General features: G+C 49.4%; 1 protein-coding gene across 2 annotated transcripts in view; it reads left to right on the top strand.

The window, feature by feature from the left end:
• Positions 1-13,355, top strand: part of COL4A2 (collagen type IV alpha 2 chain) — a 168,285-nt gene that overhangs the window by 48,280 nt on the left and 106,650 nt on the right. For both annotated transcript variants that reach the window (XM_035726798.1, XM_035726797.1), the window contains exon 4: positions 1,863-1,943. In XM_035726798.1, the coding sequence (XP_035582691.1) occupies positions 1,863-1,943 (81 nt within the window). The remainder of the gene's footprint in view (positions 1-1,862; positions 1,944-13,355) is intronic.

Raw genomic sequence — 13,355 nt, 5'->3', positions numbered from 1 at the left:
GAGCCCCACTATAAACATTGAAGCCGTGAAAAAAAAAAAAAGGCAAATACCTAGAAACATATTGTGAGGGCATGAAAGGATTTTAAATGTGTTTACTTTTACACTGTGGAACTCAAACTACCTCACAAAATGATAACCAAGACATCCAAAAGGCTTCAAGGTGTTGGTTTGGGATTTTCAGATTTTTTTGAATTCTTCAAAATAGTGACTGATGCATCAGATACTGGAGTCGGTAAAGGGCTATTGTGGGGACACAAGGAACGTAGGACTCAAACGATCCCCCTTTTGTAGAAAGTTGTGTGCACAGGAAAGGAGTTTATCATCTCTACAAAAAGAACATTGAGTAGTCGTGGTGGTCTTAGGTGAGCTCTGGCCAGAGAGTTTTGAGTCAGAGTTCACTTGTGCACCCGTCAAGGCTGCGCGTGCAGGAGGGCTAGCGGGCGACACAGAGGTGACCAGCCAACGCGGCATCCATCTACACATGAGCAGCAGAACCATGCCAGGAGCAGCGAAGATTCTGGCTGATGCACTAGCACGAGGAATAGACAGAAAGCTTAACAGAGGGAGTCCCCAGGTGACCATCCTGTTTAGTCATTGAGACCTAACTTAGAAGGGAATGGAACAGATGTGGCGAAAGGCACTTTTGTGTCAAGTTGGAATGGTCTGTTATCTGGGGAGTGTTGCTTGCGCAGTAAGGTTTGGCTCAGCGCGCACCAGAAGCTTAACCATGTCCAGGGTCCCTTGAGTATCAGTGGGCCTGCGAGCTGGGCGGTCTGCCGGGCGGGCCGAGGGTGGCGAGGGTGACAGGGTTCCCCTGTGCTGCTGTGTAAGTCACCTGTCATGCCAGTGGGGGAGGCGGGGCTGATCAGGAAGGGGCCAGAGTAGGGCCAATCTGATTGTCACTTCCTGCTCAAACTATCCTGCTGGCAACAGTCCAAAAGGAAGATTTCCTAGTCCAAAGTCCAAGTCCATCCTTTACCTAAAATACTGAGATCAAGGGCGAGCAAGCAATGCCTTGGAACCCTTTAGGATTGTCCGGGCAGAGAACTCCCTCCCTTAGCCACCCACTTCATTAAAGAGTTGGCCAAATAAAGACTTAGGAAGGCCTCTTGCCTCCATCCCTCCTCCTTTTGCAAACCACTGGGTCTCATAGAGGGCAGAGGAGGGGAGGGGAGGGGAGGGGTGGGGAGGGAAGGTGTGCTTGCAAGGTCCTCCTCCCCCTCGGAAGCCCCTCTCCCTTTAGCTCACCTGGATCCGTGTTGTATGACGGGGCCCGGCATGGAACCTAACCCAGTCCTGCTTCCCTTTGATCACCCCTCCTTGGGGCTGCCTCCCCCATTCCAGAAGCATGAAGGGCTGCTTCCTACACCTGGAGTTTCTGCTTCATACTGAAGTACTTAACACAGGGTGTCACGGGCTCACTTCACCTGGGATCCCTGGATTCGGGGGATGTTCTCCCTGACTTTCGAGGCCCAGGACCTAGCTTGATATCTGGCATTGAGTAGGCACCTTTAAAAGGCGTGTTGACCATAGAGGGTACAACATCTAGAGGGACCCCACTGTAAACTCTGGACTCTGGGTGATGATGAGTCGTCAGTGTAGGCTTATCGACGGTGACAAATGTGCCGCTCTGCGGGGGGACGTTGGTAGTGGGGACGGGTGCGTGGGGGGGGGGGGTAGGGAGTGCACAGGGACTCCCTGTACCCTTTGCCGTGGGCCCAAAGCTGCTCTAAAAAGGAAAATCTACTTGTTTTGAATGGAGAGCGGGCTGCTGGAGTCGCACATGCTCTCAGTAGATGATGCGCTACCTGTTGTAGAGGACAGCGTTTGGGATAACACGTTCTTTGTGCTTCCTTGTGCAGGGCGTGAAGAAGTTCGACGTGCCCTGCGGAGGGAGAGACTGCAGCGGGGGCTGCCAGTGTTACCCCGAGAAGGGGGGACGGGTAAGTCACAGCGTCGCGGAAACGGGACTCTTCCGCAGCCTTCCGTTCCAGACAAAAGTGCCTTCCGTCTCCTGACAGAGTCAATCCCATGCTTTCCTGAGACATTTAATACGGACATACTCTTCCGTATCAGAACAAATGATCACATAATGCAAAATTTGGTCCAGGTATACGACACCCCGAGTAGAGAACCGTAACTTTCTTACGCGTCTCTTGTTCATCATTAGGAATAGATATGTATGTATAATGCAGCTGTGTTTTATAGGTAAACACATATTCTGTAAAAATATTACATAAAGAAAGCGTGGTTGTGTCTACCCCCCACTATAGATATTATGACTAGAGGGCGCGAGCCTCCTGCCATGGAGAATCAGTCTCACCTTCAAAATTAGTCTACTCTTCCCCCCGAATGTCCTTTATGTAGCGAATTTCATCAGATAAGTCGGAGAGAAAGGTCACTCCCCATCATGGCCAGCACACCTGGCGGCACCTGCATTACGGTCTGACACTGGGTTTAATGTGTTCAAAGTGATGGGCTTTCCTGTTGCCAGTGAAGCTGATGTTTGGGTCCCGGCATTACTGATTTTAAAAAGATGTGGTTTCTCTGTCTCCGTGTAAGCCCATTTTCGTATGGGGAGCGGTATTTCGTTTTATGACACAGTCTTTTAACTCTTCGTGCCTTGGGATCCCGCTTCCCTAGGGGACTCCTGCTCGTCCAGGGCCAGATTGGGAGAGGTGGTTGGGAGGTGTTCCCGGTGCCCCCTGTCCCTGTCGCATCAGAAATTACAGCACCCCGTGGGTGTTCCAAATGCGCCTCACCACCCCGAATCCTGTGGTCAGTGTTTACGGTCCCCATTCCCACCCTGCAGGAGGAGGACTCCTCTCAGTGGAGCTTGGCCTCTTGGGCATGATGTCACACGCCCTCTCCTACCTGAGTCCCCTCCGGAAGCCAGACAAGTAAAACTTGTGATAAGGAACCCCTTTACAGATGTGGCGGTGTCCCTCCCTGCCGTGTGACTGCCCAACCATCCTTTCCGTGCCGAAGATCACCCCTGAGGAGGCTTCGGTCCCCACGTGCTGGGCCCTTCCTGAGCCACAGTCCTCAGGACGGCATTAGCTGTTGATGCCGTCAAGGTTCCTCTGCCTGGAATGGGGACGTTATGCTCTAAGAATTGCTGATTGAAGGTTGTGCATCAGCATTTCTCAAGGATTGAGTATTTTTTAAATATATGGAAGCCATTTGGTGAGATTTCAAATCCTCCGGGGACCCTTGCTATAGATTTTTCCCAGCAAAGCTTCTGGAGCAGGGATGACAATGCCTCACTGCTGAGCTCTCCCCTCCCCGAGCACTGGGCAGCCCGGCCTTATATGGGCATGAGGAAGATAAATTAGTGGTTTACAAATATCTGTGGGACTCGCCAGGATGGGAGGGAATTCAGCTCCAGAGAGACTCTGCATTCTTCTCCATGTGATCAGCCAAACAGAACCCAAACAGAGCGCAAGGTTCCTGGGTCTATTCTTTTTCACTTTTTTTATGATTGTTTAATGCAGAACTGGTCTATTAACATTTCCCATAATGGTTTTATGTGAATTTTGTTCTTCGGTAAAGATGGTTCACTCTGATTATTTTTTTTCATTCAAGGATAATTAACATACAGTGTTATGTTAGTTTCGGGTCTACAGTATAATGGTTCAACAATTGTGTACATTCCTCTGTGCTCATCAAGATAAGTGTGCCTTCGATGCCCTTTATCTGTCTCCTCCCTGCCCCCACTTCTCTGGCAACCACCAGTTTGTTCTCTGTATTTAAGAGTCTGGTTTTTTGTTTATCTCTCTTCTTCTTTGTTTGTTCGTTTTGTTTCTTAATTTCCACATATGAGTGAGACCATATGGTATTTGTCTTTCTCCCGCTGACTTATTTCACTTAGCATTATATTTTATTTTAATAGATGATGCCATCTACACAGTTATGTACTCTTATAATGCCAGGGGTCTTTTCGGAGCGGTTATTAGGAGGGAGATTTCTAAGGGTCCCTAGGTCTTCCTAGTTCAGTAAGTTTGCATTGAGCGCTTTGTTTCCCCTCGGCCCTCATTAACACAATAGCCTGAGAGCTTTTCTCTATGTTGCCGCGTAAAGTAGATAATGGACACCTTCCGGTGAATTTGGTTAAGGCAAGAAATCCAGCACCCCTTGTGGTTTGACTTGCCCCTCATCCTTCAGCCAGGCAATGATGACATTAAGCTGAGATGTGGCGGCTGTCTGAGTGGTTGGTTCAGGGACAGAGCCACATGCTGGCCCCCTTTGGGGCCCGGCCTGTGGGATCCAGCAGGGGCAGCACGCAGGTGGCGGGGGACACCCCCCCCCGCTGTGTTTGCCTCGCTCCGCACTGCCCAGCACCCCACGCTGGCCCGGGCCTCGCAGATACAGCTCGGGTTGTCTTAGCCGTCAGCCCTGGGGCAGCGCTGGGGACCCAGGTGTGCCATTGGGTATCGGTCACCAAGATGATAGAAATGCTGACCGTGAGTGGTAAGGAAAGGCCTCTGGAGGAGAGAGAAATGACACCATGTATCATTTGCATTACTGGGGATATCTGCTGTTAGGAAGCTTGGGTCTACTTCATCCAAGTGCTTATTAAGATACAGTATCCACATCAGTTTCTCAAGCCCAATATGTGTACATTAAACATTTGTTAATTAACAGATTTACCCAGATGTGTTCCTGTAGACGGCAGGGCTATTTCCGTCCTACCCTTGGATTGATAATATATTTTAAAAGTAATGTAATGCATAAAAATAGCAGCTGGACAGATTCTGCCGTTACAGAGCTGAGCGCAGAGTTCGCTCTTTCCCACAGCTTCCCCAGGGTGCCTTGCCATAGATTTTCCCCACGGAGCTTCTGGAGCAGGGACGGCAATGCCTCACTGCTGAGCTCTCCGCTCCCCGAGCACTGGGCAGCCCGGCCTTATATGGACACGGGGTAGAGTTCACTCGCTCCTCACCATGGTGACAGCCGACATCAGAAACTCTATGTTACTGGATAACTTTTAGACTCGAAGCAGAGATCACAAATGTACTCTGGATTCTGATTCCAAATGAATTCTCGTGTTAGCGAATGTGTGAACCGTCTCAGTGTGAGACGTCTTCTCCAGCCCGAAGTGGTGGGCAGTGGGTTGTTGCAGGGGGCAGTGGGTTGTTGCAGGGGGCAGTGGGTTGTTGCAGGGGGCGGACTGTTCCTCACAGGCGGAGCCATCCCGCTGTGGGTCGACGGTCCCAGCTGCCGAGGGGTATGAAGGGCAGGGTCTGTGGCCCCGCAGGGTGTGCACTCTTCACTCCTTGGGCAGAGCTGGAAAGTACAGAGGATGATCTAGACCCCATCCCCTAGTTCACGCGGCGGGGAAGGAGGACACCGACCCGGGGGGTAAATGACCTGCTCCAATTCGGTCCAGAACAAAACTCAAGTTTTCTGTCATTTTGGGTGAGTTCTGACCCCAGTGCAGTAATATTCTGTGCTTGCATTCCTCCTCCCGTATGAAGGAGACTCTCCGGGGCGGAGGGGAAGGACACAGGCCAGACGAAAGGAGGTCTGGCCCTCTTTCCTCAAGTTACGACCCTCTGGCCCGTTCTCCAACCTTCTCTTCAGTTGTTCAGGGAATTCAGCATAACTGTAAGAAATGAACTAATACAGGCATCTGGGTGGCTCCGTCGGCTGGGGGTCTGACTCGGTTTCGGCTCAGGTCCTGATCTCAGGGTCCTGGGATCTGACCCCGCGTCAGGCTCCCTGCTCGGTGGGGAGGCTCCTTGAGATTCTCACTGCCCCTGTCCCCCATGTGGTCTCTCTCTCTCTCCCACTCTCTAAAATAAATAAAATATTTTTAAAAGAAAGAAAGAAATGAATGAATACTTCATTGCCGTTTGAGGGTCTGCGTTTAAAATAAACTCTTGTGTATGTATATTGCAGTAATTAAAACTCATAAGTCTTAATTTGCCAACATTCCACAGGGTGATAGCCACAAAGGACGTCGGCCAACTGGCTTCTCAGACTTTCTCCACCACTAACGGTCCTATGATCGCCAGCCCCAGACAGGGTGGTGTGGCCCTCTGACTTGTCTCTATCCGTTTTACTCTTTCTTTCTTTATATATTGTGTATTTTCCCTTCTTCGTGGGGTGGAAGGCCGTTGGATGGAAAGCATCAGAGTTCATTTCTGTTACAGAACTTCTGTGGGAACAGAGTGACATCAAGATTAACAGTACAGAAAGTGTAAGGAGGGCAGGCAAAGTGTCTGGTTCAACAGATAGAGACATCTTTGTCTTTTCTTGTTAACTTACCTAAGAGGTCGTGAAATTCTCAGGTTTTTCCAACTGAGGTCAGTTTTAATTCATCATTTCCATTCCTTAGGCGGGTTCACCTTCCCCCAACCCTTTGGCTTTTGACTGTAAATTCAGGACAGATGGGTTATTCCGACTTTTTAATGGCGTCAACATTCACAGGGCACTGTTTCCCTGGGCAGTCAGATATCTTAGAAATTGATAAATACCAGACCCTGTTTAAGCCCAAATTGTTGAGGATTATTGAGATGGTCAAGCTGCAGTGGGAGAAAGAGAACCCACGGCTCTGACTGGTTCCCGGAGCTCTGTGCTCAGCCCCCGCGTGAGTGTACGGGCGTCTCCCCATTACTTGGCACTCAGCCAGCCACACTCGCCCCCCCCTCCCCGCCCCCGTGGGCCTGACAGCGGGAGCCATGGGTCCGGAGACGAGCATCTCACATGCGAGGTGACCACAGCCCACGACAAGCTGTGTGTAGCTGTTGTGTTCTTTCAGGCAGCTAAGAGTTTCCCACAGTCTGTGGGTCCCTGGACCTGAGTCAAAGTATGAGTAAATAATTCTTAACCTCACAAGATTCCTTAAATTCAACAACGTAAATCAAAGCAAAAGAAACCAGAGAGATGCTGAGTGAACGGGGAAGCAGGGAAGGGTGGACAGAGGACTCCAGGAGGTGGGTGGAGGCAGGTGAGCGGGCACACAGAAAGACTCGTGGTGTTTGGTACTTGCCGTCGGCGCAGAAGGGCAGCGCCCAAGAGAGGAGAGAAAGAAGCCGAGGCCTGGCCCCGGGGGGAGGGGGGAGGGGGGAGGGGGGAGGGGCCCCGAGCCGCTAAAACGCATGCGGTCGGCAAGGTCTTCCCTCCACGGGGAGCTGCAGTCTTGCTCAGGAGCAGACCTTCTCTTCTCTGTTGCGATCATAAACCTCACCCTTCCATGCGAATAGCCAAGATTTCAAAATAAAGTGGAAATGGCTCACTACAGATCCAACAACCGGGTAGAGCCCCGCCGCGCCATGGGGAGCCTCCGTTCAGACGTGCGTGCTGTGTGTGGTCCACGCCTGCCACAGCTTTCCACGGCAACGCGGCGGCGCCCGCTGTTATCTGAAGAGCCTCGCTCCTGGTGGGTAGGAGCATCGGTGCTGCCGTGGCAGACCTCTGTCCAGACCTTCTTCCAGGCAGAAGCTTTCTCCTGGCACACTCAGCACACCTCACAGAAGCCAGCTCCAGTATTTTATGTGCTATCACAGCCCGGAAAGGACAACAACTCACCCAGAAGGAGCGGAGACATCACCTGCGTGCTGGGCTCTTATAACCCCTGTCCACACATAGCTCTCACCTGCTTTCAGAATCGTGTGGTCATTTCTACTGTGCGCTGGGCACAGCGCTGCTCCTGGCTCATCTGGTGCCGCCGTGGCTGCAGCAACTTGCCTACTTGGTCAGTCTCTGCAGTGAAGGTGGTATTCCAGCAGGTGTAGACAGCGTCCACCTAACTTGTAGATCACATGTAGCGATGCGTTTTTTTTTTTTAAGGTTTTATTTATTTATTTGACAGAGAGAGAGAGTGGCAGTCAGAGAGAGGGAGAAGCAGGCTCCCCACCGAGCAGGGAGCCCGACGTGGGGCTCGATCTCAGGACCCCGGGATCATGACCCGAGCCGAAGGCAGATGCTTAACCGACTGAGCCACTCAGGCGCCCCAGCGATGCGCTTTTAAAGATTTCTGTTTATTTATTTATGAGGGGGAGGGGCAGAGGGAGAGGGACAAGCAGACTCCCCGCTGAGCACAGAGCCCGACTCAGAGCTCAATCCCAAGACCCCTGAGATCATGACCTGAGCTGCAGCCAAAAGTAGGATGCTCAACCGACTGAGCCACCCTTGTGCCCCAGTGATGTGCTTTTAAGAAAACCCCAGCATCGTAAGAAAATCCCAGCTTCCTTTTAGCCGTGGAAGATGACACGCCTTTAACACTCAAATATGCATCACGTACCACCTACAAACAAGGCACTTGTCTAAGAGAAGGGGGTGCACGAGTGAACAGGGGGTGCCCCGAACGGCAGGGGCGAAGGGAGACACTGGTGGGAGGCAAGGTCCAAGAGCAAAGGTCAGGGACGGTGAGAAGGTTGTGTCCAAGTCCTAGGGAGGTGAGAAGCCGTTTGGCAGATGTCCTTAGAGAAGGCTTGTGACTTATAACCCAACGGCACAGAGCTCATCGTGTGGGGAGGTTGGTGAGGTTCCTGTTTCGGTGATCCTTCCACTGGGGTCTAGTTCTAGTCAAAGAAAACTAACGGCCATAGCTGGCAACTAGAATTTGAAAACAAATGTATTCGCTTGACACACGCTGACTATACATCCACCATGTGTCGGCTTCCGTCTGGGCACCAGGAGTACAGAAGTAGACAAAGCAGTCAGTATCCCTAATCTTGTGGAGATTTCTAGCCCCATGCTCTCCAAAAGAATTCGCTGCAAAGATGGAAATGTTCTATATCTGCACTCCCATCATGGCTACTTGAGCATTTGAAATGCAGTTAGTGAAATTTTTAATTTTAATTTTAGTTAAAGAAAATTCAAATTAAATAGCTCCCGTGGCTACCATATTGGAGATCACAGTTCTAGTGAGTATGGAAGTGGAGAGTAGGGGGGACAAGGAACTCATCGTGAATCTGTAAGAATGTTCAGGGTATCACTCCCTAGACAAAAATAAAGCACAAGATAGACTCAGGGTTTTGTGAAAGTAAGACCTGGTTTTGCAACCCGCTGGGCTTATATCTTTACAGAAAGGATGTTATCTCAGAAATAGAGAGACCCATGAGAGGGCACATTGGAAGTGGTGTCTGTGCCAAATGTGATTCATCACACCCTCCACCTTGCCCACAGCCTCTTGGGGGAAATTTGCATTTCCCATACGAGCTCTGATCAAGGGCCTCCCCTTCTGGAAACTCTTTGTCCAGTTGCTTTGGTGCAGGAGACCTTGGGTCCTCCAGCCCTGAGCTTTGGAACAGCAGGCTGTTCTCGCTCTCTTTCTAGCAAGATCAAGTAAGCATTTCCTTAAAGCAAGGCTTTCAGGACACTGTTGTAGAAATGCGCTAATGGTGCAGCCGCAGAAGAGAGAAGCAGTGGCAGGCGCTCTGGCCCACTCTCCACTCTCACCAGCCCAGGATGGTAATTATTTCATTTCAGAAGGACCATTATGACACAAGTCAGGCTTTGACAGAAAACGGGCCAGCTTGGAGCTCATCCAAATGGAAGAATACATGATTAAAATCCTAAAAAGACAAAATTATAATACCACATCGCTGAACGGACTCAAAGAACATCGTTCTGGACAGAATCTGTTGGTTGAAAGTCAACGCTTCGAGAGAAAATGTGTCTTCATTACCATGGAAATCTCCGTGTTCTTTACGCCCAGGACAAACTACCCTGGGGTGTTTCCTACCAGGAAAACACACAGTTAACTAAGAGGAGCCGTGAAAGTCGCTGGTGAAAAGTAATCACAGTGGTTGTGTCAACCACCGGAGAACAGCCCGAGACACAGCTGCTCGTGGCAAGCAGATATTTGACAAATAATGGAGTTAGCAGAGAACATGTTTCCGACGGGAACAGTCCGTGTTCACTGCCGAGTAATGAAACATTAATTAACACGTTGGCTGTCTTAGTATCTGAGCGCAGAAGAAGAATTTTAAATGTTTTCCTACTGGATTTCTCCATTTCTCCCTCTTCTCACTAACACTACACACAAACACACCCAAACGGGTGCTTTGGCAGCCTGCGCCACATTCCGTCGTCATGAAGAAATCCTACTGTGCTCTTGATCCCAGGTGGGGCTCACGGAAGAGGGTTGCTTTGGTGCTGCAGACACCTCCGATCTTTCTGGAAGGGTCTGTCACTCTGGGGGGGTGGACACTCTCTCATTCTGAGAGGACCGTGCACCCAAACCTTCCCCTCAGAATTTACACCTAAACAGATGAAACGTTGAGCAGACATGGTCAGAGCTCGAGCAGAAGAGGGAGCTGCATTGAGAGAAAACTCTTTTTTCTTTTTTTCTGTACTTAGGCAGGTCTCTGTTCTCCCAAGCCCTTGACCATAAACCGTGATCAGATTTTGTGCATGTGTGTGCAGAACCCCGAACCATCGGTGAAAGTGTGGTTTTTGCAGAAGCACAGAATTGGCCCTGCGAGGCCGGCCGGCTGGTCAGAGTGGGTGGAGGAGCCCGTGCGAGCTCCCCATGGATTCTGGGTGGTGGGCGGAGCCAGCAAAACTGCAGGGACACCGGCCATCCACGCCAGCCTCTGGCCTTGGGGCTGGTGACCAAATGATTCAGTGGGCTCCGGTCCAGAGTTGACAGTTGTAGGGAAATGGCCTTTCATGGCTTTAAGGGAAATAGGACGTCAGTTCATAGCTGGGATAAAGGTGACAGCAATGATGTAGGGTCTTGATTGAAAATCTCACACAGACGCCAATGGACTGCTGATAAACTGGGGAAGAAGCGGTGAACATTTCTACTGTTCTCAAAACCAAACCAAAGCTCTGCCTTTAGAAATCCTTCATTTTTCTGACCTCCTGATGGAATGTTTTGACAAGTATAGCATTAAAGGGTTTCCCCTTTCTGTTACAGAAAGAGCACCAGTCTTCAAAGACCTTTGTTTTGTTTTATTCACTTCCAATTCATTCTTAGTAAACAATTGCAGGATTTCTAAAAAGACCAGAGCAAGGTTGTTACCAAACATGATATGCTTTCTAAAAGCCACTCTGAAAACAGAAGTGTTTGCTCTGAGTTTGTCTTCTCTCACCCGTGGGCAGAGAGTGTCTCAAACGGTTCGGTCTTCCAATGGAGCGAGCGTGAGCGCCCCACCTGCCCGCGCAGTTCATCTCAAAGTGCTTCCCAGGTGGGCGGTCTTACAGGGGCCAGACGCGCTTGCCTCTACGTACCCTTATAGCAGACTGCTTCCGTAACAAAGAGAAAACCAGTAGAGCGTGTGGGAAAGTTTTGAAATTACTTTTTTGTTTTCTTCCAGAGATAGTAAAATAGTAACCAGAGAAAAATGGCAGAAACGACCAGACCCACTGCCTGCGCACATTTTCCGTGCCGAAGGGCCTTTTGAACTTGCCACCTAAATGAGCATATCCCGGGGCTACCCCGGGAGGAAGGGCATCAGGGTCCTCGCATCTCTGCGCTACGGTCTTCCCCCTCCGTCGGAGGAAGTCTCCCTTGTCCTCAGTAGTCACAGACAGAGGTGCTATGTACATCACTGGCAGTTGGGTGAGCATAAAGTACATTTATTTCTAACCACTTTCGGCATTTCCAAATTTTCTTAAGAAGCTGCCCAACCTGAGATCCTGAACAGCCTGTGATTCTGAGCCCTCTGGCATCCCACCCAAACTAGTCCATTGTGGTGTAGACAACTAAATCATTCAAGTCGTCCGATGTCTGACTCATACGGGAAGTACAAAGCAGGCCTTCAAAAGGGCATATTCCCCACTGATGGGAAAGGTCAAAATATCCCTGTTCCTTCCCTCTCTGTGTCCAGCCTAAAAGACTGAATTCTAGAGGAATGGAAGCAGGAAGAGCCTTCCCGGTAACCCACGACAGACCCTGTATTGATGACCCATTTCCTCCTGAGCCACTGTGAGGACCTTAAAAATCCCACCATGGGAACCAAAGTTTTTGTATCCAAAACACTGCTGGGATGGATAATTCCTAAAGGATTGGAACCAGAAGCGGCGAGGGGAGGCAAAACAAAGTGGAAATGAAATGGAGGTCATCAATGCTGTGGGTAAATAATATCTTTGGCCCCATTGTCCTCGGCTGCCTTGTCAGTGTTGGTGTTTTTTATTAAATTGTTGTCTTTGTGAGGACTGTAACTATTCTTCAAACTTAAAGTCTGTTTTAAATAAAGAAACAGAAGGACGAATGAATTCTATGGTGAGCTTGGGCTCTGTAATAAAAATTAAAGTGCTGGCATGCTTTAGCTCTGCATGGTAGTAATTAAATTCTTTTAAAAAAAATACACTTCAAGTGGCCGTAATGGTATTTTGAAAGCCTTGTGAAGATAGTGCTCGTATTTCGAAAGAACCCTAACGTCCAGGTCAGTTTGAGGCGTTGCACCCATATTTAGCGTCTGTCAGCAAAAGTAGCATTTCTCGGATTTTTTAGAAGACATGTCGTCAGGGCCTCTGAGGGCGCACAGGTCTGCAAACGAGATGGGACAAAATTCACAGAATTCTGTAATTCTCCAGGAAGCAGTTCTCCTCTGTTTACGTTGCTTTGAACATCCTGCTCTGCAGCCCGGCCCAGAGAAGGGGCAGATCTCATGCCTGAGGAGCTGGGGGCACCAGCCACGTCCCCGCAGCAGCAAGAAGGAGGGCCCAGGCAGTTCAAGCAGAACGTGGAACAGGAGGCCAGGCTTCTTGCACTTGGAGGCCTTGGGGTGAATTCCTCCTCCGTGGATACCTGATATTTTACAAATATTTGTATTTCTCTCCAGAGAACAATAGAATTATGGGTCTAGTACGTTGACAAGCCTTCTCCTCACTGTCCCACTAGGAAGGAGGGAAGGAGACAGGAGACCGACGAGAGTCCTTTCTGGTCTTGGAGGGCTTTCCTGGAAAAATAAACAAAACTCAGAATAGATTTATATATGTCCAGAGTAAAATTCACCTTCAAAACTCCATTAATGAAAAGTGTAGTATATGATTGCATAAGAAAATAATCTAACTTCTAACTCAACGTTGAACTAAAAAAGTTCAGCTCTCCTTCAACATCTGAATTTTCTTTTGAGCCTTGCAGATAGCACTGAGGCCCACTTAAAATTTCAAGACAATAAAATTCATTCCATAGGCTTCACTTAAAAGAAATCCAGTGGTAGATATGCCATTGGCAAGAAGTAAAATAAGCCTAGTTGAGCCCCGAGGATATTCCTTTCTGTTCCCTTATCAGCTTCACATTTTTCTTAGAATTGATTTCTCCTTTAGCTGGCGTTTTTATGAGCTTGTTTTGCCTTTGAAAGAGTGTCATTTGAAAGCAAGAAATGCCAGGGCAGTGACATCAGCCTGCTTCTCAAGTGTTTTACAGGAGGTAAACGCCGGAATGTCCTGGA

Source organism: Zalophus californianus, chromosome 3 (assembly GCF_009762305.2).
Source record: "Zalophus californianus isolate mZalCal1 chromosome 3, mZalCal1.pri.v2, whole genome shotgun sequence".
Taxonomy (NCBI): Eukaryota; Metazoa; Chordata; class Mammalia; order Carnivora; family Otariidae; genus Zalophus; species Zalophus californianus.
The sequence above is the reverse complement of the archived record's forward strand: the minus strand, read 5'-3'. Positions and strand labels throughout refer to the sequence as shown.